Source organism: Jaculus jaculus, chromosome 2 (genome assembly GCF_020740685.1).
Source record: "Jaculus jaculus isolate mJacJac1 chromosome 2, mJacJac1.mat.Y.cur, whole genome shotgun sequence".
In the NCBI taxonomy this organism is placed as follows: domain Eukaryota; kingdom Metazoa; phylum Chordata; class Mammalia; order Rodentia; family Dipodidae; genus Jaculus; species Jaculus jaculus.
Genome location: NC_059103.1, coordinates 143,211,153 through 143,238,337, shown reverse-complemented (window position 1 = coordinate 143,238,337; position 27,185 = coordinate 143,211,153). Strand labels below are relative to the sequence as shown.

General features: G+C 39.2%; 1 protein-coding gene and 1 pseudogene across 1 annotated transcript in view; both read right to left on the bottom strand.

Moving 5' to 3' along the window:
- Positions 1-1,424: 1,424 nt before the first annotated feature.
- Terf1 (telomeric repeat binding factor 1) overlaps positions 1,425-27,185 on the bottom strand; it is a 40,366-nt gene continuing 14,605 nt past the window's right edge. The window contains exons 5-9 of the mRNA XM_045143378.1: positions 13,694-13,843; positions 12,916-13,028; positions 8,563-8,651; positions 5,766-5,863; positions 1,425-2,617 (exon numbers count right to left, since the gene is read on the bottom strand). Of these exons, the coding sequence (XP_044999313.1) occupies positions 2,441-2,617; positions 5,766-5,863; positions 8,563-8,651; positions 12,916-13,028; positions 13,694-13,843 (627 nt within the window). The 3' untranslated portion in view covers positions 1,425-2,440. The remainder of the gene's footprint in view (positions 2,618-5,765; positions 5,864-8,562; positions 8,652-12,915; positions 13,029-13,693; positions 13,844-27,185) is intronic.
- Positions 16,934-18,558, bottom strand: LOC105943736 (annotated as a pseudogene).

Below are 27,185 nucleotides of genomic sequence, written 5' to 3'. Positions count from 1 at the left end.
TCTTACTCTACCCCAGGATGACCTGAAACTCAATTTGTATTCCCAGGGTGGTCTTGAACTTACAACAGTGGTCCTATCTCAGCCTCCCAAGTTCTGGGAATAAAGATGTGCACCACACTTGGCTTAAAATAGCCTTTAAAAAATGTTTTATTTGACAGAGAGGGAACATATCAGGACCTCCTGCTGCAGCAAACCAACTCCAGATGCATGCACCACTTTGTGCACCTGGCTTTACATGGGTACTAGGGAATTAAACCTGGGCCATCAGGCTTTATAAGCAAGAACCTTTAACTGCTGAGCCATCTCTCAGCCCTAAAATAGCTATTAATAAGTGAAACACTTTTTAAAAAACAGTATCTCTGTATGTGTGACTGTGTATGTTACCATGTGTGTGGAGACTTGAGAATGCCAGGGTGGTGGTCAGCCCCTTCCACCTTGTTTGTGACAGTCTTTCTTGTTTTTGCTACTGGGCCAGTCTAGCTGGCCCAAAACCTTGGGAAATTGAACCTGGGTCATTAGGCTTTGCAGGCAAGCACCTTAACTAGTGAGCCATCATCCGTCCAGCCTTAAAACCTTTGGGATTCTCCTGGCTCTGCTTCCCATTGCTAAAGGTGGGTTTGGATTACAAGTGAGTACCACTTTGCATCCAGCTTTATGTGAGTGCTAGGCACCAAATTCAGGACAGATTTATGGTGCAAGAACCCTTAATGGCTGAGCCATCTCCCCAGCCGCATGAAATAAATCACTAATAAAGTACCATACTATAATTGTGACAACTTTTTAAATGATTTATGAAGGCTAGAGAGATGACTTAGCAGTTAAAGGTGCTTACTTATAAAAGCGTGGCAGCCTGAGTTCAACTCAATCCCTCAGTACCCACATAAAGCCAGAGGCACAAAATAGTGCATGCATCTGGAGTTTGTTAGCGGCAGGAGGCCCTCGTATGCCCATACTCACTCTTTTCCTTTTTAAGCAATCACACATATATACAGACAGACAGACAGATAGGACAGATAGAGGAGAGAGAGAGAACAGCCAAGCCAGGGTCTCTAGCCAGTGCAAATGAACTTCAGATGTATGTTCCACCATGTGTTTACCAGTTGGCTTATGTGGTTTCTCAGGAGCTGATCTGGGTTCTTAGGCTCTGTAGGTAAGCCAATGCCTTCATCACTAAGTCCTTTCTCCAGCCCAACTCACTCTCTTTCTGTCTGCCTCTCTCAAATAAATGAGTATTTAATAAAAAATGGTTTATGAAATAATAAGGCATCTGACAATAGCAACACACATTTGATGATCTATAGTAAATGTTCAAGATGAGGTTGACTTACAAGACTATTTTGACCCAAGATCAATGTCTTTGATAAGCATGGTAACAGTATCATATGATGTGGTACAGGATAGACTGAATCATAAAGTGCACACAGTTATTAAGCAGGTTTCTGTTTATATACAGGATAGCATACATGTAAGAATAGGAAAAAATGCATGAAACTTTAATGGAAAACAAAATATTATAAAATATGATTTTAGGTAAATATATAAATATTTTCACTTGTTTGCTACATAAAGACCATAAAACTCAAAATACTAGATAATTGTTAGCCTTTGTGACTACATTTTCTAATGAGTAAACTGTTGGTGAACTCAAAACTGCCTAGGAAGCTATGTCTTACCTTGCTTGTTATTATTTGTAAACATATGGTTAATACATATTTAAGCATCTAAACAATACTGTTTATGTTCAACATTGCCATATTAAATTAAAGAATCACAACACTGTATCAATTTTAAAGAAGTTTTATCTGAAACCATCCTTAAGCTTTAAAACTCAAAAGTAAAATTTCCTAAGAGAAACACTAAGCTATTTTTGTTAGCTTTGTGTACAAATTTTGTCCTATAGGTAGTATTATTTTTTTCCTTGGCATGAAACTGCTGAAATAAAAATCAAGATAAGGTTAAAAATCAAGGTAAAACTCATAGGTTGTGCTATTCATATTGCTATTAACATATGTTTCAGTAAGTAACATACTAGGCCAAAAGTCAAATAATTATTTCATATTGAAGGACAACCTCAATATTCACTTTTACATGGCATCTTATAAGGTTAAGGTTAGCCTACAGACAGAGTAAGTAAATAAAAATCCATGCTTCCCCTCTTAGAAATACTTATTTTCTCTTATCTGGTTTTACTTTTGTACTAAAAGAGGATATGGAATTATATTGAAAGTAAAGTTCAAGGTATTCATATTGCATAAACATTCTTGAGTACAATGATGGCTTGTAACTTTACCACCATAGCACAAATTGTCATTAAATTTTCACAGAAAAATAATGCTTTAAATAATAATTTTAAGATATATCAATCTCCACCAAATTTTAAAGAACATGTAGTGGTCAAAAGTATTTTACAGTCTTTTTAATAAAGCTCTGGCAATCACATTCAGTCTTCATTGTCTGAGCAAATCAGTTTTAGTTTCTTCATAGTTCTCCATCTGTCTTTTAACATGACACTTGTTCGGTTGTTGAACTTATAACGTGATAGTATTTTAGCCCAGCTTCCTTCTCCATACTTCCTCACACCAGATATCAAATTCTTGTCCTCTTCCCAAAGCCATGCCTTTTGATAAAAATTAGAAGTTATTCAAAGAAGCAGTCATTAAAAGGAATACATCTAGAATCATCTCCTTTTATTTTTTTATTTTGTTTTTTTTTTCCAGGTAGGGTCATGTTTGAGGCCACGCTGACCAGGAACTCACAGTGATCCACCTACCTCTACTTCCCGAGAGCAAGAATTAAAGGGATGGACCATCAAGCCCAGCTAGAAATGCAGCCTTTTAAAAATCAAAATAATGCTTAAGGTTAAGATGAAACAATTTGTCTATATAAATTTTGGATATTTATATTTTCTATATCTAAATTTTAAGTGTAATTACTGTTATTGTTCATGATGTACAAGCTCAGCCATCTAAGATGAGATAGCTAGAAGATGACAGACCCACATGCCAACCCAAACTGATGCCAACCCAAACTGTCAGAATTCATGTTCATACTATCTATTAAGATGCTTTTCTATAACTTCTGGTAGTCTGCTTCCTATCTGTAAATAGAATGTATACATGTTTAGTACATAATTAATTAATAATTAATTAATAATTAATTAATTAATTCAGTGACCATTCTGTTCTGTCTATACTAGGAAAATATGGATACACACACACACACACACACACGCACCTTCCCCTTGGGTTTTTAAAATGAAACTGCCATACATCATTTAAAATATAAAATTGTGTTGAAATGACTGAAAAAAAATTAAATAAAATATAACATATTACATAGAAGTTCTAACATTTAGAACTTTTGCTACAAGCAGACAAGTACTCCTTCTTTTGGCATAATAAAGAAAAGATCTAATAATCTGAGTCATTATTTATTTTGCCCAGACTACAAGAAATCTCCCAGTAGAATTACACTTTAAAGGGAAATCTAGTTTATCACCTCATGCTCATTTGGGTGGCTACTATAAAAATATGAAAAAACAAAAACTGATGAAGGAGGAAAAGTGAAACCTTTGTGTACTGGTGGGAATGTAAATGATATAGCACCATGCAAAACAGTATAGCAGTTTCACAAAATATTAAAAATAGAACTATCATATAAACCCAGTAAATTAACTTCTGGAACTTCAAAAGAATTCAAAAGAATAAAAAGAAAGGACTTGAAAAGATCTATTATGTATACACACACATACACATACATAATACACACAATAATTTTTTAGCAACACTATTTACAACACTAAAATGAACCAACTAAGATATTCAAAAATGAATGAGTAAGCAACATGATCTACAGATGTAGAATATTACTCATCCTTACCAAAGAAAATCTTACATACACTACAACATGGATAACCCCAAGAACATAAATGATAAATGAAATAATTTAGATGCAAAAGGACAAATACTGTATGGATGCCTTGGCAGGAGGTACTAGATAGAAAGGTGAATGTTAGCTGTCAGTATGGCATGGAGGACCAGGGCATACTAGGGAATTCTTGGTTAATGAGATTATTATTATTATTTTTTAAAATTTATTTATTTGAGAGCGACAGACACAGAGAGAAAGACAGATAGAGGGAGAGAGAGAGGATGGGGGCGCCAGGGCTTCCAGCCTCTGCAAACGAACTCCAGACGCGTGCGCTCCCTTGTGCATCTGGCTAACGTGGGACCTGGGGAACCGAGCCTGGAACCGGGGTCCTTAGGCTTCACAGGCAAGCGCTTAACCGCTAAGCCATCTCTCCAGCCCTAATGAGATTATTTTAAAGAAAAAAAATTCTGTGGATAAGTAGCAGTGATGGCAGGACAATATGAATGTATTTCGTTCCTTCTTTTTTTGTTTTTTTGGTTTTTGAGATAGAATCTCATTTTAGCCCAGGCTGAACTGGAATTCACTGTGCAGTTCCCAGGCTGACCTCGGACTCACAGCAATACTCTTATCTCAGCATCCTGAGTGCTAGGATTAAAGGTGTGTGCCACCACACCCAGCAAGAAAAATGACACTGGGCACACTGGGGCCTCTAGCCACTTCAAACAAACTCCAGGCATATATGCCACCTTGAACATATGGCTTTCCCTGGGCACTGGGAAATCAAACACGGGTCCTTAGGCTTTATAGGCTTTAACGTTAACTGCTGAGCCATCTGTTTATGTTATGAATGTGTTCAATGTTAATGAACTACATACTTAAAAATGGTTATGATAAATTTTATATCACATCTATTTTACTATAATTGAAGGAAAAAATTAGGTTCATATTAGAAAATCTGGTATGTTGTACATATACATATATAAAATTCAAGGTGGCATGAAGATAACATGAGGAGAAAACTATCTGATGGGCATTAGTGGTGTAAAGACTCAAAATCACTTAGGAAGTTGACAGCCCAGGACACAGGCTCACTAAATAATGAGCCTACATAATACTCCTCCAGTCCCTACTGCACCACCAAAATTATCATACTCTTATAAGGGGATATGGCTGAATGAGTTAATGAGTTCATTAAGATTACAGAATCTCAGAGACAACCAAGGGAAAAATAAAGACAAGACCCAGGAGTTTGTTTGCAATGTTACTGGTGTGCCCATTCTCTCTCTTTCTCTCTCTCTCTGCTTAAGAATAAATAAATTTTTGGGCTGGAGAGATGGCTTAGCGGTTAAGCGCTTGCCTGTGAAGCCTAAGGACTCCGGTTCGAGGCTCAGTTCCCCAGGTCCCACATTAGCCAGATGCATAAGGGGGTGCACGCATCTGGAGTTCGTTTGCAGAGGCTGGAGGCCCTGGCGCGCCCATTTTCTCTCTCTCCCTCTCTCTGTCTTTCTCTCTGTGTCTGTCGCTCTCAAATAAATAAATAATTAATTAAAAAAAAAGAAGATAGATCTTTTTAAAAAAAAACAAAACAAAACAAAACAAAAGAATAAATAAATTTTTTTTAAAGGTCGTTTCAGCTGGACAAGGTGGTGCACACCTTTAATCCCAGCACTTGGGAGGCAGAGGTAGGAGGATCAATGTGAGTTCGAGGCCATCCTGCATAGTGAATTCCGTCAGCCTGGGCTACATACAGTATAACTCTAACTCAAAAAAAAAAAAAAAAAAAAAAAAAAGAAAACAACAACAACAAAAGACAGCTTCTTCGTTTGAAAAAAGAAAGTAAGCACAGAAGAATCTTATTCAAGTGGGATCCATGGGGAAAACTTTAAAAAAATTACCTGTTTTTTCCTAAGTTTCTGTTTTCCAGCAGTTACTGGGCTATTTGAAATATATCTCTTGTTTTGATTGGCTATTCCTCCTCTCTTCTGTTTTTCATCTAGAAATAGAGAAAATACTATTTATTTTTCACATTAAAGGAAAGAGAAGAATGATACTTTCAAAGGTTATAATGAAGATTCCATTTATTTATTTACCTATTCTAATAAAAGAATTTTACATGTTTAATTTTTCCCCTTTAGTCTAGAAATGTAACTTAAGGATTGCAGTTGATATTAAGAAAGGGAGTGTCCTCTATGAACTATATTTCACTTGATTATAAGAGGAAGCATACTTACAGTCTAGGTTCAAAAACGTTCCCTTATGATGTTTAGGAGTACTTGATCCAGTAAGAACCCTGTCCTTTTATTTCTTCCTTTTACATAGCCAATTTAGTAAGAAGTAAATGTGTATATGAAACTAATAATAACCAATGTAACTGAAAGATAACTGTTTACAGAGAGAAAATCTAAAGGGCCAGGTGTGGTGGCACATTTCTGCAATCCCAGATTACAGATACGAGGGCTGCTGTGAGTTCCAGGACAGCCTGGGCAATAGTGGAACAAACCAACAAACTAAACAAAAAAATGAACCAAAAACCTCTGAGGATTGGTGGAAGAGATTTTTGCTAAAACCAACCAACAGCCTAGAACTTAAATTCATACTTATAGGCACAATTGGTAGATTTTCAAAGCTTTATACTGTTACTTTTAATTTTTGTTGTTGTTTTTCGAGGTAGGGTCTTGCTCTACCCCAGGCTGACATGGAATTCATGCTGTAGTCTCAGGGTGACCTTGAACTCCAGGCAGTCCACTTATCTCCGCCTCCTGAGTGTTGGAATTAAAGGCGTGCGCCACCACGCCAGGCTTACTTTTGATTTTGAGAGAACATATAATAGGTGATGATGCATTTCTTGTGGAATCTTACTTATTGAGATGCACTGACTACTACAAATCTACTTTTAAAATATTTTTGAAGGTTATACAGGTTAAACTGTCCACATTTAAACTTTTATTTGCCTTAAATCTACCCATTTGTCTACTGAACCAGTTCACTTTCAACAACTTAGGACATGGGTTCTTGAGTCACAATGTCTGATGTGAACTCTGCTTGACTCATGTATCATGCTATTAAAGGCATTTGACTTGACTTCTTTTTCTCTCTTCTCCCTCATCTATAAAATGACATTAAGGGAAAATGGCTCAGCAGATAAAACAGCCCAAGATTATCAGGGTTTGATCCTTAGCACCCAAGTAAAAAGCTGGATGTGGGCATGAATATCTGTAAACCAAGTCCTGTAAGATCGCCTGTCCGACCAAAGAGCTTCTCCAGACACAGTGAGATTCCATCTTAAGGAAATAAAGCAGAAGAGTGACAAAGGATACCAGATATGGTCTCTGGCTTCTGCAAGCAAGTGCCTGCATGTGCATCTACACACATATGTGCATATACCACACCCACACCCCTCCTAAACAAACAAGCAGAAAACCAAAAATACTCAGCTTGTAAGGCTGATCTGAGAATGTGTGTGTGTGTGTGCATACATATATACAACTTGTAATTCAAATATTGACCATTAATGTTGGTGAATGCTCATGTAGATTTTTCTGTGTAAAAAGAAATACATATTTGTTTTTTCTCCATTTACTCAGATTAGTTGTTAGGGTTTTTCTAAGCACATTAATTTTACAAAAATTTGTTTTAGGGGCTGGGGATATAAACTCAGTTGGCAGGCTGCATGCCTAGCATGCCCCAGGCCCCGTGTTTAATCCATAGCACTGCATATACTGGGCATGGAACAGGACACCTACAATCCAGCACTTGGGAGGAGTACACAGGAGGATCAGAAGTTCAAGGTGATTTTCAGCTAATAGGGAGCTCATGGACAGTCTGACCTACACAAGACCCTATCTCAAAAACAAAGTTTGTTTTTGTACATATAAGCTAACTAGATGCCAAAATCTGTTTCTGGAAAAAAACAAAGATGTGCAAGGTTTACTCAAAATTACTATCTTCTAGTTATAAACAGGACACTTCAGTCAGTAACATGTCAATAAACTGGAGTTATTTTTTGTCTTCTTGAGTCAGTGTCACATGAGCAAGGTGGCAAAGTTTAAGTCACTGAATGTGCACACTCACAGCTGAAGTCAACATCACTCTGCCTTCTCTCAGCCCTAATACATTAAATAAATGGGTTTTATCTTATAGTTGATTTAGTGACGTTTTTGTTTTTTGCATTTATGTGGGGATTTTTCTGTTGGTGCTTTTTCTGCTGTGTAATATTTCTCAGTGCAATAAGACTGGCAATAAATTACCTTTAAATAGAAAGAAATATAAAACAAGATTATGTACCTATCATTTGATAAAAATGTGAGAGTGCAAAGAATCTAACCTTTAGTAGTTTCCCCGGAAGGAGTGATTCAGTATTCACTAATTCAAGTTCTCCAAGACTTTATAGAGCATAAGCGTTTGTGAATTATTGAGGCATTTATGCTTTGAGAAAGTAATATAGTTAAGTAGTTAAGTACAGTTCAAGTAGAAAAGCTATGTTATAAGAAAAGAACTCTTAAGCTAGGGATTCAAAATAGCTAGCTCTCTAAATGATCAATTCTACAAGGTTAAAATGTTGAGTCTCTTATGCTTTGATGTTTTGAAGTGTGTAGATTGTGTTGTCGTGGGGAGGTGAACACCTGAACTGCTGGAACATTTCTGGGGACAAATTGTGCCTCTACTTCCATAGCTGTAGTTACCAGTACTCACTTTGAAGCGTTCCCCCTCTTTTCTCTGTCTCATTAAACTCTTGTTGCCTGCTTCCATGCTTCAACTTAAGTAAGAGATTCTTGTGAGACCTAAACGAAACATAAGAGCTTGTTTGTGACTGATCTCAAAGTGACTTGCAAAAGTGTAAGAAAAAAGGGAGATAGTTTATCTCTGTTACAGAGCTCCTACTCAGATTGTTTCCTCTGCTGTTCTCCTCCTTGCTTGTCCCATTCTAGTCTTTAGCATTTCTAGAGCTGGAGAGATGGCTCACTGGTAAACCGCCTGCCATGCAAGCACAAGAACCTCGGTTCAGATCTGTGGTACCCGTGTAAACGCCAAGTGTGGCCATGTATGCCTGAGATCCCAGCACTGCGGAGGCAGACAGGCAGATCCCAGGGTTGTTGGCTAGCTAGTCCACTGAATCAGTGAGCTCGGGGTTCAGTGAGAGACCTTTTCTCAAGGAATAAGACACAGTGACTGTAGCAACTGTTGCTAGGACAAAACACCCAATCAAAAGCAGCTTAAGGAAGGAAAGGATTTATTTCAGGCTCAGTGTCAAGGGGAAGTCTCTTTATGGCCAAGAAAAGCACAGCACAAGCAGAAAGCTGGCTCATCTCTGAGTAGATATATTGGTGGCAGCGAGAGAGCAGTGTGAGTGAGCAAGCTGTCAACACCCAGTAGGACGGGACTAACCCCCAAGTGTACCCCCAGCAACACACCTCCTCTAGCAAGACTTCACCTCCCAGAGGCTCCACCAGCTGGGGACTAGTAGGATTAACTAGTAGTTAATCACAAACACTTGAAGCTAAGGGGGCCATCATATATCCAAACCACCACAGTGACTGGGGAAGACACCTCTGGCCTTTACCTGCATACATATGAGCCTAGAGTTATGAACAAGCATACACGCATGGCACACATGGTTTCTAAGGTCTGATCTGACTCTTTTACCTCTGTCCATTTAATCTACTAAGAATTTAAGACTCTAATAGCTTTCCAAATAGTTCAGCTTAACTTTTATTCTGTCTTATTGCTTCTAAATTAATTTTCCCTGAAGAGAAATTTTAAATTTCCTTTATTTAATGGTAGGTATAACTTGCTTCTTCATAACTTCTAAGACAGGACCTTTTGAAGGGCAATGCTGTTTGGAAATACAGAATGTGGTTCCAATTTTTAACAACCTTGCTAAGTTGCTATTATTCAAGTTTCATAAAGGATCAAATTATAACTGAAAAAAAATAGTTTTTTGTGAGCTTAGATAGCTGTTATGCCCACCTAAAATGTGGACTCTTTTGGCTGTACTTTTATCCCTATAAACACTCTACAACCAATTTAAATTCTTTCTTCCCTTCCAAAATGTCATGTGTATACTCTTGAATACCACTCTCCACCTCTTCACTAGTTTCTCAACTTCCCCTGATGACCTAAAATCTAGCTTCCCCCTCAATTTTTCGCTCCCTTGCAATCTTTTCAAAAGAATAGCTATATCTTATACTATCTGTAAGGCCCAGGGCTTTACAGATGGGAATGTATATATTTTCTGAATCAAGAAGGAGACACCTTGTACCTCACACACATGGAGGCTTCCAGGCCCAGTAGTTTTTAGTACCTAGTGAAAACCACATTCAGGATCCTGGTTCAACAAACAGCTCCACAGGACATCAGGCTACTAACATATGACAGTTTATCAGTATTCACAGCCAATCACTAGCCTTCTAAGTAACTTCCATCATTTGTACATGTTTTTTTACATACAAGTGCTACTACTAATAACCATTTTAAGTTGTGTGTGGTGATGCATGCCTTTAATCCCAGCACTTGAGATTCTAAGGTGGATAGCCATGAGTTTGAGGACAGCCTAGCCTACAAAGTCAGTTTCAGGTTAGCCTATGCCCTGCTTAAAAAAAAATATATATATTATTACTATTTCAAGCCCAGTCCAGTGTGGTGGTGCAAGCCCTGCAATCCCACATGCTGAGATTGTAGATGTGGGCCACTACACTTGGCTTGGAAATTACTTTTTCTTTCTGAACTATTTTGCCATGGAAAGATTTGCTATGACAAGCCTGACAAGGCAGTACACACCTGTAATTCTAGAATGTGGGAGGTGGAGACAGGAAGATCAGGAGTTCATGGTCATCTTCTAGTATGGAGCAAGTTCAAGTTAGCCTGGGCACATGATATAAAATGTAGGAACTGTTTCTTTCTAGAATTTTCCATTTCATATTTTTTGGATCAGTTGATAGTTGCGGAAATAAACACTACGGAAAAATTAAAATAAAAGGCTATCTGAACTATCTCAATAAAGTTTAATTTATTCAGTAAAAAATAAGAGTTGACGGGGAGTAACATAAACATTTATTCTTATAGAACCTTACTCTGGATTTTAGGTTTAGGGTGTTATTTGTGTGATACAAACCATGGTGTAATGTTGAGAAGTATCTCTGAGCTGACATTTCTTTATTTTCTTTTGAAGTATTTTTATTTATTTATTTGGAAGGGAGAGGTAGAGGGAGAGAAAGAGAGAGATAAAGGGGGAAGAGAGAATGAGTGAGAACGAGCACGCCAGGGCCTCTTGCTTTCTGTGGGTACTGGGAAATGGAACTCAGACCCGCAGGCTTTACTGAATGCCTTAACTGCTGAACAGTCTCTTCAGCTCTGAGGTCATGGAGAGTTAAGGTGCTGAAAAACAGAAGTGATTGTGAAGGTTCTGTTGTACACACTGCACTGGCATGTGACTGGAAGAGCACCTGAAGTAAGCAGGTGGTTCTACACAGGGAGAGAACACAGGAAAAGTGCTCATTCTCTGCAAGAATCACAGTAGTTTGAATTCTATTCTGTGTCAATATTTCATTGGGCAAGACTGCTTGGCTACAAACACATACTAGGGTCTTAGGATCATTAATTTTGATTTTCTAAGCAAAATGAAGGAATAGAATCAATGAAAATTAGATACCTACTTTTCAAAATCAATCTTTACTTAATGAGAACCAGGATTCCAGTACATTTTTGAGAGGTGAACCAATGAGAAGCAGGCTATGTTCTCACAGCAGGAAGAGTAAGAGCAAACAGTGAAGCAGAGCCTTAACCCTGAGGTGTTACGTATGTCAAACCTCTAAGTAAGAAGTTAATGTTGTTGGCCGGGTGTGGTGGCGCATGCCTTTAATCCCAGCACTTGGGAGACAGAGGTAGGAGGACTGCCGTGAGTTCGAGACCACCCTGAGCTAGAGTGAGACCCTACCTCGAAAAACCAAAAAAAAAAGAAGTTAATGTTGCATTCCTGGAGCTCTCAAGTATGCCATGGTCAAATGCATCCACCCAGAGATCACAGGGATTTGATTATCTAGCCTGAAGTGAAGCGTGAACAACAGGAGAAACAGACCATGGGTTTAAAAGTCATCTGAACCAAGTGTGGTAGCTCACACCTGTAATCTCAACACTTGGGAGGCTGAGGCTGGAGGATTGCTTAGTTTAAAGGTAGCCTAAGCTACAAAATGAGAACCTGTCTTAAACAAAGGAACCACAGTAAGAATAACAACAAAGCCAGACAAAGTAGCATATGCCTATAATCCCAGTTTGAGGCCAGCCCAGACCTTATCTAACAGCAAAACAAAAGCAGACATGGCACAAGCTTATAATCTTAGCACTTAGGAGGTAGAGACAGGAGGAACCAGAGTTCATGTACAGTACCATAGTGAATTTGAAGCCAGACTTGGCTATGTAAAACTCTCTAAAAAAACAAACATAATAGCAAGAAAATCATCCTCGGGTGAGGATGTGGCTCAGAAATGTTATAATTGTTTAGCACCTATAAGGCCCTGAGTTCAAAATCACAAAACAAAAAGGAAAGGACAAAACCAATCAACCAAACAAAACCTCACAAGTTAACCAATCTTGAAAAACCATTCAAGAAAAATTAATTTCGGAGACTGAATTGTTATCTTTCAGCATGTAGGATTAATATAACCCATGTCCCCAGCACGGGAAACCACCACTATTTCTTCAGTGAGCACCACATGAAGCTTTGGTAAGCCTATCCTTGGATATGAATGATACCATAAAACACTACAAGGATCCTTAGTACACAACCAAGGTACAACATGAGGCAGAAATGACTCAGGTTCCAAATTTAATTAAAGCACACCTTCACTGAAATTAATAAATGAATTTACCCACATTATCTATTGGTTTCTCACATACTATTTTGTTTAGCATGTGCAATTTGTGTAAGTCAAGAAATAACTCTACTTGATTCCAACTACCATAACCATGTTAGACAATACACCTAACAATTACTTTTAATAATGGCTGAGTAGCATCACCATTACATAAAAATTATCTGACTTTACAAACCTTTTTTCTTTATCCAAATTAACTTCAGTTTCTGGGTCATTATTTCCACTATTGGGCTTAACTTTAGCATGTATTGTTCTTGTTTTTCCATTTTCCACTACTTTTGTTGCTGCCTTAAATAAAGGGTTAGTGTGGAAGATAGGAAGAAGAAAGAATGCATTAAGTCAATTTAAGCAAACAATATTAAATACATTAATTCTTTGGTAGTCAAAGCCAAAGTATTTGCTCCCAGGCAATAAAAAATACTACATTAGTTTCACCAGTAATCACAATAACAATGGCAACTACATCACCTGCTTGGTTTATAGGTATTATGGAAGCTTGATGGACACCATGTTCTCCAGTCAATTTTGCACACATGCGTAACCTTGTGCATCTGGCTTACGTGGGTTCTGGGGAGTCGAACCTGGGTCCTGAGGCTTCACAGGCAAGCACCTTGACTGCTATCACTTCAGCCTTCATTTTATAATTTTACCAATATTTTTTTTTTTAGAGACTGAGGGAGAATGTAGGCATGACCACATTCTCTTGCCACTGAAAACAAACTATAAATGCACGTACTACCTTGTGGGATTGAATCTGGGCTGCCAGGCTTTGCAAGCAAGCACTTTTCACTGCTGATTCATCTTCCTGCTCCCAAGCCTAACATTTTATTATGCTGTCCTATAAAAATTACTATATAAAATACTGCTTAGTTTGAAATTTTTCTATTTCAAATATTGGCCTTTATAGTAACAATTTAATTTTACTGCTAGACTCTCCTTGAAATAATATTTACCTTCATTAGAAAAGTTGATGATTTTTCATCTAGAATATAATTCACATAAGTCTTAATTTTCTCCATCATGCAATCATAGCTGAAGTGTTGAAAAAAGGGGTGGAATGTATCTTTCTGAGAGATTATTGTCAGCAACTTCCGTTCTAAAGTCTAAAGAAAGCAGAAATGCATTAATATAAAAGATAAAATTTTGAACACAATACAACTAAATGAAAACAATTACTTTGTAAATATAAACCCAGAGGCAGAATCTTAAAAAATTGTTTTAAGTGAGTCACCTAGCCATTTTCATCTTTTTTGTTTTAATTTATTTATTTGAGAGCGACAGACATACAGAGAAAGACAGATAGAGGGAGAGAGAGAGAGAGAATGGGCGCGCCAGGGCTTCCAGCCTCTGCAAACAAACTCCAGACGCGTGCGCCCCCTTGTGCATCTGGCTAACGTGGGACCTGGGGAACCGAGCCTCGAACCGGGGTCCTTAGGCTTCACAGGCAAATGCTTAACCGCTAAGCCATCTCTCCAGCCCCATTTTCATCTTTTTTTTTAAAAATTTTTATTTATTTATTTGAGAGCGACAGACACAGAGAGAAAGACAGATAGAGGGAGAGAGAGAGAATAGGTGCGCCAGGGCTTCCAGCCTCTGCAAACGAACTCCAGACGCGTGTGCCCCCTTGTGCATCTGGCTAATGTGGGACTTGGGGAACCGAGCCTCGAACCGGGGTCTTTAGGCTTCACAGGCAAGCGCTTAACCGCTAAGCCATCTCTCCAGCCCCCATTTTCATCTTTTTAACACCCCTTCCCTATATTTTGGAAGGTTTTATTCCTCAAGCATATAGGGGAGAAAAGCCAACTGTCTACTACCAAGTTTAAAAATAAAAAATTATCAACATAGTTTAAGAGCATACATCCATAATCAGACTTTTGTTCATTCCTTCCTCTTGTCTATAACCATTAATCTAAATTTAGAATTTAGCATTCTTAGAAATTCCTTTGGGCTGAGGCTATAGCTCAGAGGTAGTATAAGTGTCTGATGGGTTATATCTCTAGCACTGTCCTAATCCCTCCCATATAACTGCACTTATACTTGTTCTCCATATTTACACATCCATATTTAATACATAGCTTTAATTTGATACAAATACCCATATATTGCAGTGGTTTGAATGAAATGTCTCTCATAGGCTCATGTGTTTTGACTACTTAGTTCATGGCTGGTAGCAGTTTTAGAGAGTAGGGGAACCTTTGGGAGATGAAGACTTGCTGGAGGAGGGGAACTACTGGACACAGACCTTGTTGCTTACTCCTCCTACTGATGTAAGCCAGCTTCCAGATCCTTCTATGCTTTTCCTGTCATGAAAAAACTTCCCCTTGAAACGCTAAGCCAGAAACAAACCCTTTCCTTCCATAAGCTGCTGCTGAATAGGTGTTTTGTCCCAGTACGAAAAAGATTAACTGCTATACATACTTTATGAATCTCCAATTTGCCTTAATTTTATGTTTGTGCCAATAACCTATGTTAATGTGACATTTTGGAAGTAGTTATTTGTACCACTGTATAGTAACATATTGAGTAAACATCATCTGTTTATCCATTCTTCCAATTTCTTGAATTAAGCCTATTTGCTCCTTCTGCAATGCTCAAACACTGTTTTATTTATTTAATTTTGAGATAGGGTCACACCCTAGCCCAGAGAGGCCTGGAATTCACTATGAAGTCACAGGGTGGCCACAAACTCCCGGGCATCCTCCCATTTCTGCCTCCAGAGTGCTGGGATTAAAGGTGTGCATCACCATGCCCGCCACCTCAAACATTTTTCTACATATGTTACTATGCACAATGCAAGTTTTTCTTGGACAGCTCTTTCAATGTTGGGTGTACAACAAAAACTACAGAACTCTAAATATTATAGGCTTGATCTTAAGACTATTGCAATAAGGTCCATTTTTATCTTTAAAGCTTCAGGTCTTTAAAAATGTACAACAGAAGTGGATATAACTATTTTAGGATTTTTATTTAGAAGTAGAATTGGCTAGAATAGCCTTAACATGTTTAATTAAAACACTTATACTCCAACGAGGAAGTTATAACAGGTAGACTCATATTTCTTCATCTTTTGAGGCAATTTTTGGTGACCTAAGGCATTTTTATATTTGCCAGTCTGAGGGAAAGGGTGGTGGTTATTTCAATGCAATATTACTGCAGTGACTAATAGTAGTGAAGTTAAATACATTTTCTTCTGTACTTTGTTTTATAATCATCATAGTCTCTGCATCAAGTCAGGTATGGTAGTACATACCTTTTAATCCCAGCACTTAGGAGGCAGAGGTAGGAGAAATCCTGTGAGTTTGAGTCCATCCTGAAACTGCATAGTAAATTTCGAGAAAACCTGAGCTAGAGCTAGACCCTACCTTGAAAAACCAAAAGATAGATAGCAACAATATTAGGTTTCTTCTAAAGGCTTGGTATTAAACAACTAAATATATTTCACCATTTTAATTTTATATTATTCTCCTAAGAAAAAAAACCAAAACTCATATTATTCGAAGCTAATATATTTCCGAGATTAGCTGGGCTATATAAAAAAGTTTGCAGCCAGGCGTGGTGGTGCACACCTTTAATCCCAACACTTGGGAGGTAGAGGTAGGAGGATCGCTGTGAGTTCGAGGCCACCCCAAGACTACATAGTGAATTCCAGATCAGCCTGGGGCTAGAGTGAAACCCTACATCGAAAAACAAAAATAAATAAATAAATAAATAACATAAATAAATAAAAGTTTCTTGGTATTCTTCCTGCTGTGTAATAGAAACATGGGCCCAAGTTATAATTATTTTTGAAAAGTTTGCTACAAAACATGGATGTCCTGTTATAAGCTAGGTTATAAAGTAAGTATAGGGGCAATAGAGGGATATTTTCTCAAGAAAAACAACACAGTTGATGAAGAGTCATAGCCCATAATTTTTTTCCCAAAATGCTTGGAGTGGGTCAAACCTCAATGCAAGTTCTAAAGTACTGTGTCTGTGAAGGGGCAGTAGTTGCCTTATTGAGAAGGGGACTGATGAGGGGGAGATGGTAAGGAATGGAAATGGAAAGTTCATTGTCCAGTGGCTGTGAAAGAGAGCTAAAGCTTGAGTGGTACTGAATTCTCTATGAGGTTTCTTCTAGAAAGAATAGCTAAGACTCATCTCCTTGCTTCAGCTAAGAAGTTATTTTTAAAAGCACTTGGGAAGTTCTTTCTCTACTACTCTGGTGGGAATGCCCTGAGAAGGAACTCATCAATACAGCCACCTTCTAAGCCATAAAGGATTTTCTGGAGGATAGACACACCACAGAAGTGAACAAAAAATAATGCCAACACCGTATGTCCTATTTTGCAGGAAGACAGTGTTCAGGAATCTCAGCAGCATAAAGGCCAGTTCCTCTGGCCCACTGTGGAGGCCTAGACAAAGCCATCAGCGATAGCAACATGCATTGTAAGCACACCACCACTCAAGCCAAGTCCCAGGAACACTCCTGCTCTGGTCTGCTGTTGCCTAGAGTGGAAAACTTGTGTCCCACTGTGCCACAATGATGGCAGAAATGCCCAGGGCAAAGAATGAGAGATAAATGAGCTGAGGCTGTAAGGAACAGTAGAAGGAGCCAGGGGACAGAGCTCCTATAGTAAGTAGAGCAATCTCTGAATCATCCAGTTTGGAAAAGTCCCTGAGACCCTGTCTGAATGACAAGAGTGTATGCAAGAGCCAAAAGCTAAGGCAGTGCTCAAAAAGATCATTTCAAACCCCACTTTCTCCTGTAGAGGAACCATGAAATACTTATTTGGTCTGAGCATGGTCGAGAGTCCCCAAAACAGGAACATCACAAAACCAAACTCATGGCTCTACATGTTGCCACTTTTTGTGTGAGTGTGGAATAGCTCTTGAAGCAAGGCCATGTAGTCAAGAATCTGAGCAGCATCAAGGCCAACTGAGGAAGAACCAGCCAGGCCAACTGAGGAAGAACCAGCCCCCCTGGCCCACTCTGGTGGCTGTGACAAAACCTTCAGCAATAGTAACGTGCATGGTAGGCACACCACTATGCAAAAGAGGTCCCAGGGACAATCCTGCTCTTGTCTGTGGTGCTTAGAGTGGTAAACCAGTCCCACAATGCCACAACAATGGCGGAAATGTCCAAGACACAGAAGACAGGTGAGCTGAGGCTGTAAGGAGCAGTAGAAGGAGCCAAGGGACAAAGCTCCCCATAGTAAGTAGAGCACTCTCTGAATTATCCAGCTTGGAAAAAGCCCGAGACTTTCTCTGAATGATAAGACAGTGTGGAAGAGCCAGGAGAAGCTGAGGCAGTGCTCAAAAAGAACATTTCAAAACCCACCTTCTACTGCACAGGAGCCATGAAGTACTTATTTGGTCCCAGCATGGTCTAGAGCACCCAAAACAGGAACATCACAAAACCAAGCAGATGGGTCCAGATATTGCCACTTTCTGTGTGAACGTGGAAGATGCTCTTGAAGCAAGCCCAAAAGTAGGTCATAAGCAGCTTATGGCCAAGGAGCAGGAGTCATTATCTTTCAGTCAGTCAGAAAGTATATCGTATAGAATGACCCTCCGAAGTCCCTCCCAAATCTTATACATAAACTCCTCCATCTTCTCCATAGCATGATAGGCCTGAGGGGAAGGATCAGCACTCACACCTCTTCCTCTTCTTCCTAGGGCATGTCTGCCATTCTTCAGCTTTAGTGGGGTTGGCAGTCACCCACTTGCCCTTCTCCGCCAGCAGGGGGCCCAGTTCAGCAAGCTCCAGCAAGTCAGTGACTTTGTTACTGGCAGGGGCCCCACTGTCCCATGCTACCACTGATGCTTTGTGGGAAGACATCTGGCTAGTACCTCAATATCTGCACCTTCAGCTTGGGAAAAGGTTGGGGCCTCCCAGCCCCAGGGAGCAGAGATCTTCCTGTGTTGGTAGACAGGCTGAGCCAGAATGCCTCTGTGGGGGTACAAGGTCCATGCAACATCTCCCCCAACCCCTGGAGAAGGCCTGTACCCAAGAAGCACCCAAACTTCAGAGGGGCATGTGAGCACATGGCATTATCTCAATAGCAGCGTCACCTATTTTTTCTTAATGTTTATTGGCCACAGCTTTCCTCTTTTATGAGACTGCAGAGTTTTCAGTAGTCTAGTAATGCTAAGAAGAAAACATAGGAATGGCAAAACTCAATAAACACATCAGGCTATCAGCTAAAATTTCTAGAGGATTATACTCAAGGAACACAGCTTTAAACAAGCTATATCTTAATGAGCATAAGCCAGTTATTACTAGGCTGATCAAACCCAACTCTTATCTACTAGTATAGCAAGAGGCACACTGTCTTTTCTAGTGACCACATGAATTACACCCCAATGTGACAGTACTACATAAAAGCCAGGATAACTAAAATGAATCCACAGGTAAGAACAAAGGAGCAATTACAACACTCCCATACTGGAGAAACTGCTCTAAATGTGTTAGAAATGTGTTTGGCAGTACATACTGAAACTGAATGCATTTCATTTGAAAAATAAATAAATAAATGCAACTGAATATTTAGTCTGTGACTCATGAATCACACTCATAAGTACCCAATGCATAGAAGTGCCTACATTTGTCCTACAAAAACATGTAAATTAGGTTGTAGCCAAAAACTGGAAAGAATTTAAATGTCCAGCATAAACATGGACAAATTACTACATATATGTCCAATGAAAATGACCAAACTATTATCACAAGCAACACTGTAGAACAATCTTATATCGTAACATTTCTGTATGAGGCCATTATAAAGCATTCAAAAACAAGTAAAGCTCATCTTTGTTGTTAGAAGCCTGGGCAGTAGCTACCTTTGAGAATATCTTGTGAGGGATTCTGTTTTTTGTTTTGGTGAGGTAGGATCACACTATGTAGCCATGCTAATTTCAAACTGAAGCTCCTCCTGCCTCAGCCTCCTTATTTGCAAGTGATATGATTCTATAAATAAGGGATCCTAAACACACTACCAAAGTATATAGACTAGAGCTGATAAAACACTTCTAGCAGTTTCCTTGGAGGTGAACTGAAACACATCTTAACAGAAATACAGAGGCTACAGAGAACCCAACATTAAAACAAACTACTAACACACCCACGAGGCTCAGGGATGTTGTGGAAGTGGGGTTAGGAAGATTGTAAGAGCCACAGGATGGGTAGAAACAGTCTAAGGTAAAGTACCCCCTTCACCTCCCTGCACTGACAGAGGCCTTCATTACCACACACTGAACACCAATACCTTACTAAGGAGGGCCCTTGGAAATGGGGACAGGGGACATATGATATAAGACTATAACCAAAGGGATAGAAAGATGAATTAGTAACAGGTGCTTATCTGCAAAGCCAAAGAACTCAGGTTCAATTCCTCATGAATTATGTAAGCCAGATGTACAAGGTGGTGCATGCGTCTGGAGTTTGTTTGCAGCAGCTAGAGGCCCAGACACGCCCATTCTCTCTCTTTCCCTCTGCTTCTTCCTCCCCCCATAAATAAACAAATCCCTTTTTAAAAAAGACTATAACAGCCAGGCATGGTAGCACATGCCTTTAATCCCAGCACTCGGGAGGCAGAGGTAGGAGGATTGCTGCGAGTTCAAGGACACCCTGAGACTACATAGTGAATTCCAGGTCAGCTACAGCAAAACCCTACCTTGAAAAATCAAAACAAGAAACAAAAAAACTATGACTTATGTAAAAAATTAAATGTTAAAAAAGTTGGGGGCTGGAGAGATAATTTAGTGGTTAAGGTGCTTGCCTGCCAAGCCTGAGGACCCTCGTTTGATTCCTCAGTATCCAAGGAAAGACAGATGCACCAGGTGGCACATGTGTTTGGAGTTTGCAATGGCTAAAGAACTTGGCACATCCACTATCTCTTTCTCTATTTACCTTTTTCTCTCCTAAGTAAATAAAATAATAAAACAAGAAAAATATACAAGTTCAATGCAATCGCAATAAAAAAACAGCACCATTTTTTTTTTGCAGAAATAGAAAAAGCAATCATAAAATCAATATGGAAGCACAAAGGACACTAGGTAGCCAATTAACCAAAAAGAATGCTGCTGCTGGAGGCCTTAAGACACCTGACTTGAAGTTACAAGACAGAGCCAGGGTAACAAACAGACACACAGATCAATGGCATAGAAATATAAGACCATCAGTCCATGTAACTACAACCACCTGATTTTAAACAATGATGCCAAAAATACAAAGTGAAGACACAGCAATTTCAACAAAGGTGCTAGGAAGACTGAATAGCTACATGTAGAAGATTGAATTTAGAGTCTATCTTTCACTTTCCATAAAGAATAGGATCATAAAGGGAAGAGAAAGGAAGGGAGGAGGGTACTTAATAGGTTGATATTGTATATATGTAAGTACAATGATTGAGATGGGGAGGTAATATGATGGAGAATGGAATTTCAAAGGGGAAAGTGTGGGGGGGAGGGAAGGAATTACCATGGGATTTTTTTATAATCATGGAAAATGCTAATAAAAATTTAAAATAAAATAAAATAAAATAAAAAAATCTCCTAACTAAAAAAAAAAAAAAAAAAAAAAAAAAGAATAGGATCAACACCTCAATGTAAGACCCAAAACTCTGAAGCCAGTAAAGGACAAAGTAGAAATACACATCTATTTTTAAAGCATACAGGTGTAGGATGAAATTTTCTACACAGGACTAGTCACTCAGGAAATAAAGTGAACTGACAAAGGGGATTGCATGTAACTAAAAAGCTTTTGTACAGCATGGGAAATAGCAAACTAAACAGAAGGGGAAAAGCTTTGCCAGCTTACAACTGACAGAGGTCTGATACTCAGAATATACAAAGAACTCAAAAAATTCATCACCAGGGCTGGAGAGATGGCTTAGCGGTTAAGCGCTTGCCTTTGAAGCCTAAGGACCCCGGTTCGAGGCTCCATTCCCCAGGACCCACGTTAGCCAGATGCACAAGGGGGCGCATGCATCTTGAGTTCGTTTGCAGTGGCTGGAGGCCCTGGCACGCCCATTCTCTCTCTCTCTCTCTGCCTTCCTCTGTCCGTCTGTTGCTCTCAAATAAATAAATAAAAATAAACAAAATTTAAAAAAAATTATCACCAGTAAAACAAACTACCTAATCAAAAAATGGGCTATGGAATTTAACAGTTCTCAAAAGAAGAAATACAATTAGTTAATAAATATTTTTGAAGGTGTTCAACATTCTTGGTCATCAAGGAAAAGTAAATTAAAACTACTTTTGAGATTCCATTTCACCCTAATCAGAATGGATAGCATGAATAAAAGACAACAAAGGCTGATGAGGCTGTGTGAATAAAGACCTTTATTCACTATTGGTTGGAGTGCAAACTGGTAGACAAAACAGAAATCAGTGTGGAGGTTTCTCAAAAAGCTAAAAATACAACTTTATGACCACTATACCACTCCTGGCTATATACACTGAGGATTCTATACTACTTCAAAGATGATTTCTTCAGCTATGTTTGTTGCTGTTCTACTTACAATGGCTAGAAAATGGAACCAGCTTAGATTCTCATCAACTGATAAATGGATAATGAAGATGTGGCACATATACAAAATGAAATATATTCAGCTATAATTAAAAATGAAATGGTCAAATTTGAAGGAAAATGGATGGAACTGCAGGAGATCATACTGAGTGAGGGAACCCAGGCTCAGAAACACAAACATCACATGTTTTCTCTCCTAGCTTCCAAATTCTAGATTAGTGGCTGTAAGTTGGAAATGAGTGTTTATAGAGGCCAGAAAGCCAGAAAGGGACCATGAGGAGAGGGAGAAGTTTTTTGTGGCAGGAGAGTAGGACACATGTGCAATGAAAGTAGAGGGGATATTAGTGGGAGGGAAAGGTCTCAGCAAGGACACGGTTGGGGAAATGAGTGGGGAAAGGATCAAACAAAATTAAGGATATATGAATAGGCATTATGGAAGCCTACTACTTGGTAAGCAAATGTAAATTATATATATATATATATATATATATATATATATATATATGTATGTATGTATATATGTATGTATATAACTGATAGGCTAGAGAGATTGTTTAGTGGTTAAAGGTATTTGCTTTCAAAGCCAGAGAGCCCAGGTATGATTCCCAAATACCTATGTAAAGCCTGATGCACAAAGTGGTATATATGTCTGGGATTTGCCTGCAGCTGCAGGAAGCCCTAGCTTTAACCATTCTCTTTTTGTCTCTCAAATAAATATATATAAACATACATATTTTTTAAACTGAACAAATGTTCTCTACATAGGTGGAAAGCTGCTCCCAGAAGTCATGGGCTACTAATCATAAATTCCAGTGCCAGAGGTGAAACACCTCCTTCAACGAGCTGTTGATCAGGGAGGCCACAGAGACCCCTAAAACAACACAGGTTATTGCCATTGCTCTTGATTACCCACCAAAACTAGGTGGTAAGTTGCCACCACTGAAGACACCATACCTTTTGATTTCAGGATGTAGAGAAACCAAGCTGAAGCTGAGCTGTGAATTTCTTCCCTGCTGGCTAACTGTCTTCATACCACAAGGTGCTACAGAAACTGCTGGGGAAAAATATCAACAGTCCTACCCAGCTGTGCACCCTGTGTAGTCCACAGCTGACCTACAAGGAAAGATGTGTCCACTGCTGCCACGGTGACATAAATGTTATAGGAGTAACCAGCCACCTTTTGATTGGCTTTGAGGCCTACAGGAAAGAATACATGCCTAGTTCTGTAAATCAGGCCAAAAGCCTATGGCGAGGGACATGGAACCTAGGGACATATAAATGTTAAGCCCTTGAAATATGACTAATCAAATGTTAATATAAAATACACAGTGGTTATCAAAGACTTGATACAAAAATAAAGGCATGGAAAGTCCCTCAATAATTTTTATATTGTTAACCTATTATAATGTTTATAATAAACATACACCACATCAAACTGTTTTATAAATAAGTATTTCTTCCCATAGGTCAGACATGCTTATGGCCTCAGTCACAGAAGCTTCTTTCAGTAATGGGCAGAAGTTATACAGTGATGTGTAGCTGGTAAAACTCCAATTAGCAACTATTGTGTGCTCAGCCCTGACCAGAACATTTGCACCACGCCTCCAAGGCTCATACTCTCAAGCTGAGAGCCTCACAGAAGAGGCAGCAGAAAGAATGTAGGAGCAGAATGATTGGGAAAAGGGTGGCAGAATGCTGTCTTCTAGGTATATCATGGCTGTCACACTCAGGAACTCACAGCAGCTGTGGTTTCCTACACAAGACTGAAGTCCATCATGGATGAAGGAAGTATTTACAAGGCCCCACAGTGCCTACAGTAGCTAATGCCAGATAAGAGGTGTCAGGAAAGGAGGAGTCAAGTTCAGTGGTATAGCTACTGGTGAGCTGTCTATTCTCCAGTAAACAATGTCCCACCCATGACAATACAGTAACCATAATTCAGTGGGCCAAAAGAAAAAGACAAGGTAAGACAAGGAAGGAAGGAAAGAAGAGGGAAGCAGGGAGAGGGAAGAAAACAGGCAAGTAAGTGGACCCAGATCAGCAGGCTAGTATAGCTCCATGCATGAATGCTGTCCCATTGGCAGACCCCTCCCTCCCCATGCAATGACCCAGGCCTGCCGGTTAGTGTTCTCCCCACCCTAGGCTTTCACTTGTTCTCCCTCTCTAGGCTTTCTAGCCACAGGGCATCTCCACGCCCTTCCTGCGCATCACCTGACCCAGAACAGTCCCACATCCCCGCCCTGCCTTGTCACAGGACCTGGCAGCCTCATCCACCCCTGCTGCAGGGTCCCAAGAACCTGTAATCCTATCCCCTCAACCCTCAGAATCTTGGAACCACCATGCATCTCCCCCCCACACACCCGCAGCCCAGCCTCAACAGCAGTCTGCTTTGTCATATTTCCCCCCTATCCCCTGTCCCCTTGGGCCACCTGACCAAGCAATCCCATACCCTGAATCATGAAACAAGACCCTTTATCAGGCCTCCAGGCCCCCACCAGAGCTTCATGGACTCCTTCCTTCTGAGCAGGCAGGCCCCACTGCCATCAGAAGCCTAATCAAAACAAATATAAAAGGGAATAATCACTGAAGATACTTCAAGGGAAGACTACAGCTTCCTCCTAAATTAAATTTCTACACTGTGATCCAACTATAGGATATCACAATCATCAATCTTTATGTACTGAACACAAGAGCACCACAATTCATAAAACAAAACCTACTTGACAACAAAACAGAAATAACCAACACCACCATCAGAGTTGAGGACTTCAATACTCCACTATCAGCAATACATAGCTCATCCAAACAGAAAATTAACAGGGAAGTAAGGGAGCTCAACAAAACCACAGACCAATTAGACTTAACAAATATCTACAGAACATTCTACCCCAAATCCACAGACTACACGGGCTGGGATGTTTCTCCGCAGCCCATGGAACCTTCTCTAAAATAGATTACATACTGGGTCATGAAGCTGGCCTCCATATATTTAGGAAGATCAACATAATTTCCTGCATGGTATCAAATCACAATGCCATAATGCTAGAAATTAACAACAAAAAATGTGCCAGGGATCCTACCAGCTCCTGAAAACCGGAAAAAAAAAACAAACAACCAACTTTTAAACAATAAATGGGTAGTGGACAAAATAAAAAATGAAATTGCAAAATTTCTAGAATTAAATGACAATAAGAACACAGGTACCAAAACTTATGGGACACAATGAAGGAAGTCCTCAGGGGAAAATTCATAGCACTAAATGCCTTCATAACAAAGACAGAGAGAGCCCAAATCAATAACCTAACCATCCACCTTAAGTTACTGGAAGCTCCAGACGGAAAGAAATAATTAAGATCAGAGCAGAAATTAATGAATTGATGAAACAAAGAGCTGGTTCTTTGAAAAAATAAACAAGATTGATAAACCCCTGGCCAATGTGATCAAGCAAAACAAAGAGACACTTAAAATTAACAAAATTAGAAATGAAAAATGAGAGAACACAACAGACATAAGTGAAATTGGGAGAATCATCAGGACTTATTTCAAAAGCCTCTACTCTATAAAACTGGTTAATATGGAGGAAATGGATAAATTCCTGGGCACATACCATCTACCAAAGCTAAACTCAGAGCAGATTAATCTCCAAAACAAACCTATCACAACCATCGAGATTTAAAAGGTAATAAAAATCTCCCCCAAAAAGAAGAGTCCAGGATCAGATGGCTTGTCAGCTGAATTTTGTCAAACCTTTGTGGAAAAACTTAAACAAATTTTTTTCAAACTGTGCCACACAATCAGAGAACAGGGAAAACTCCCCACTCCTTCTATTGCTAGTATCACCCTAATACCAAAACCAGCCAGAGACACCACAGGGAAAGCAAACTATAGGCCTATTTCCCTCATGAACTTAGACAAAAAGATCCTGAACAAAATCCTCATAAACCGAATTCAACAACACATGAAAAGCATTATCCACCTTGATCAAGTAGGCTTCATCCCAGGAACACAGGGTTGGTTCAACATACAGAAATCTGTCAATGTAATATATCACATAAATAAGCTTAAACACAAAAACCACATGATCATTGTGAAAGATGCAGAAAAAACCTTTGACAAAATACAGCATCACTTCATGATCAAAACATTGGAGAGAATAGGCATGGACTGTTTATATCTCCACATAACAAGGGCTATATGTAAAGCTTCTAAAGCCCAAAAAGTACTTAATGGGGAAAGACTGAAGGAATTCCCACTGAGATCAGGAACAAGACAGGGGTCCACTCTCACTTCTGCTCTTCAACAAAGCACTGGAAGTATAAGCTCAAGCAATAAGACAGGAGAAAGAAATAAAAGGGATACAAATTAGAAAGGAAGAAGTTAAGTTAGCCCTATATACAGACAACATGATTCTATACATAAGTTACCTGAGAACCTCCATCTCAAAACTCTTAAATGTCTCTAACTCCTTCAGCAAAGTAGCAGGATACAAAATCAATGAACAAAAATTAGTCGCCTTAACCAAAAAAAAAAAAAAAAGCCGGGCTTGGTGGTGCACGCCTTTAATCCCAGCACTTGGGAGGCAGAGGTAGGAGGATCGCTGAGAGTTCGAGGCCACCCTGAGACTACATACTGAATTCCAGGTCAGCCTGAGCCAGAGTGAGACCCTAACTCAAAAAACAAAACAAAACAAACAAACAAAAAAAATTAGTCGCCTTTCTATATGCAAAAAGAAAAGGTACAGATAAAGAAATAAGTGACATTCTCCCATTTTCAATAGCAACAAAAATAAATAAATAAATCACCTTGGAATAACATTAACCAAGAATGTGAAAGACCTATATAATAAAAACATAAAAGCACTCAAGAAAGAAACTGAAGAAGACCTGAGAAAATGGAAAGACCTCCCATGCTCCTGGATAGGCAGAATTAACACTGTG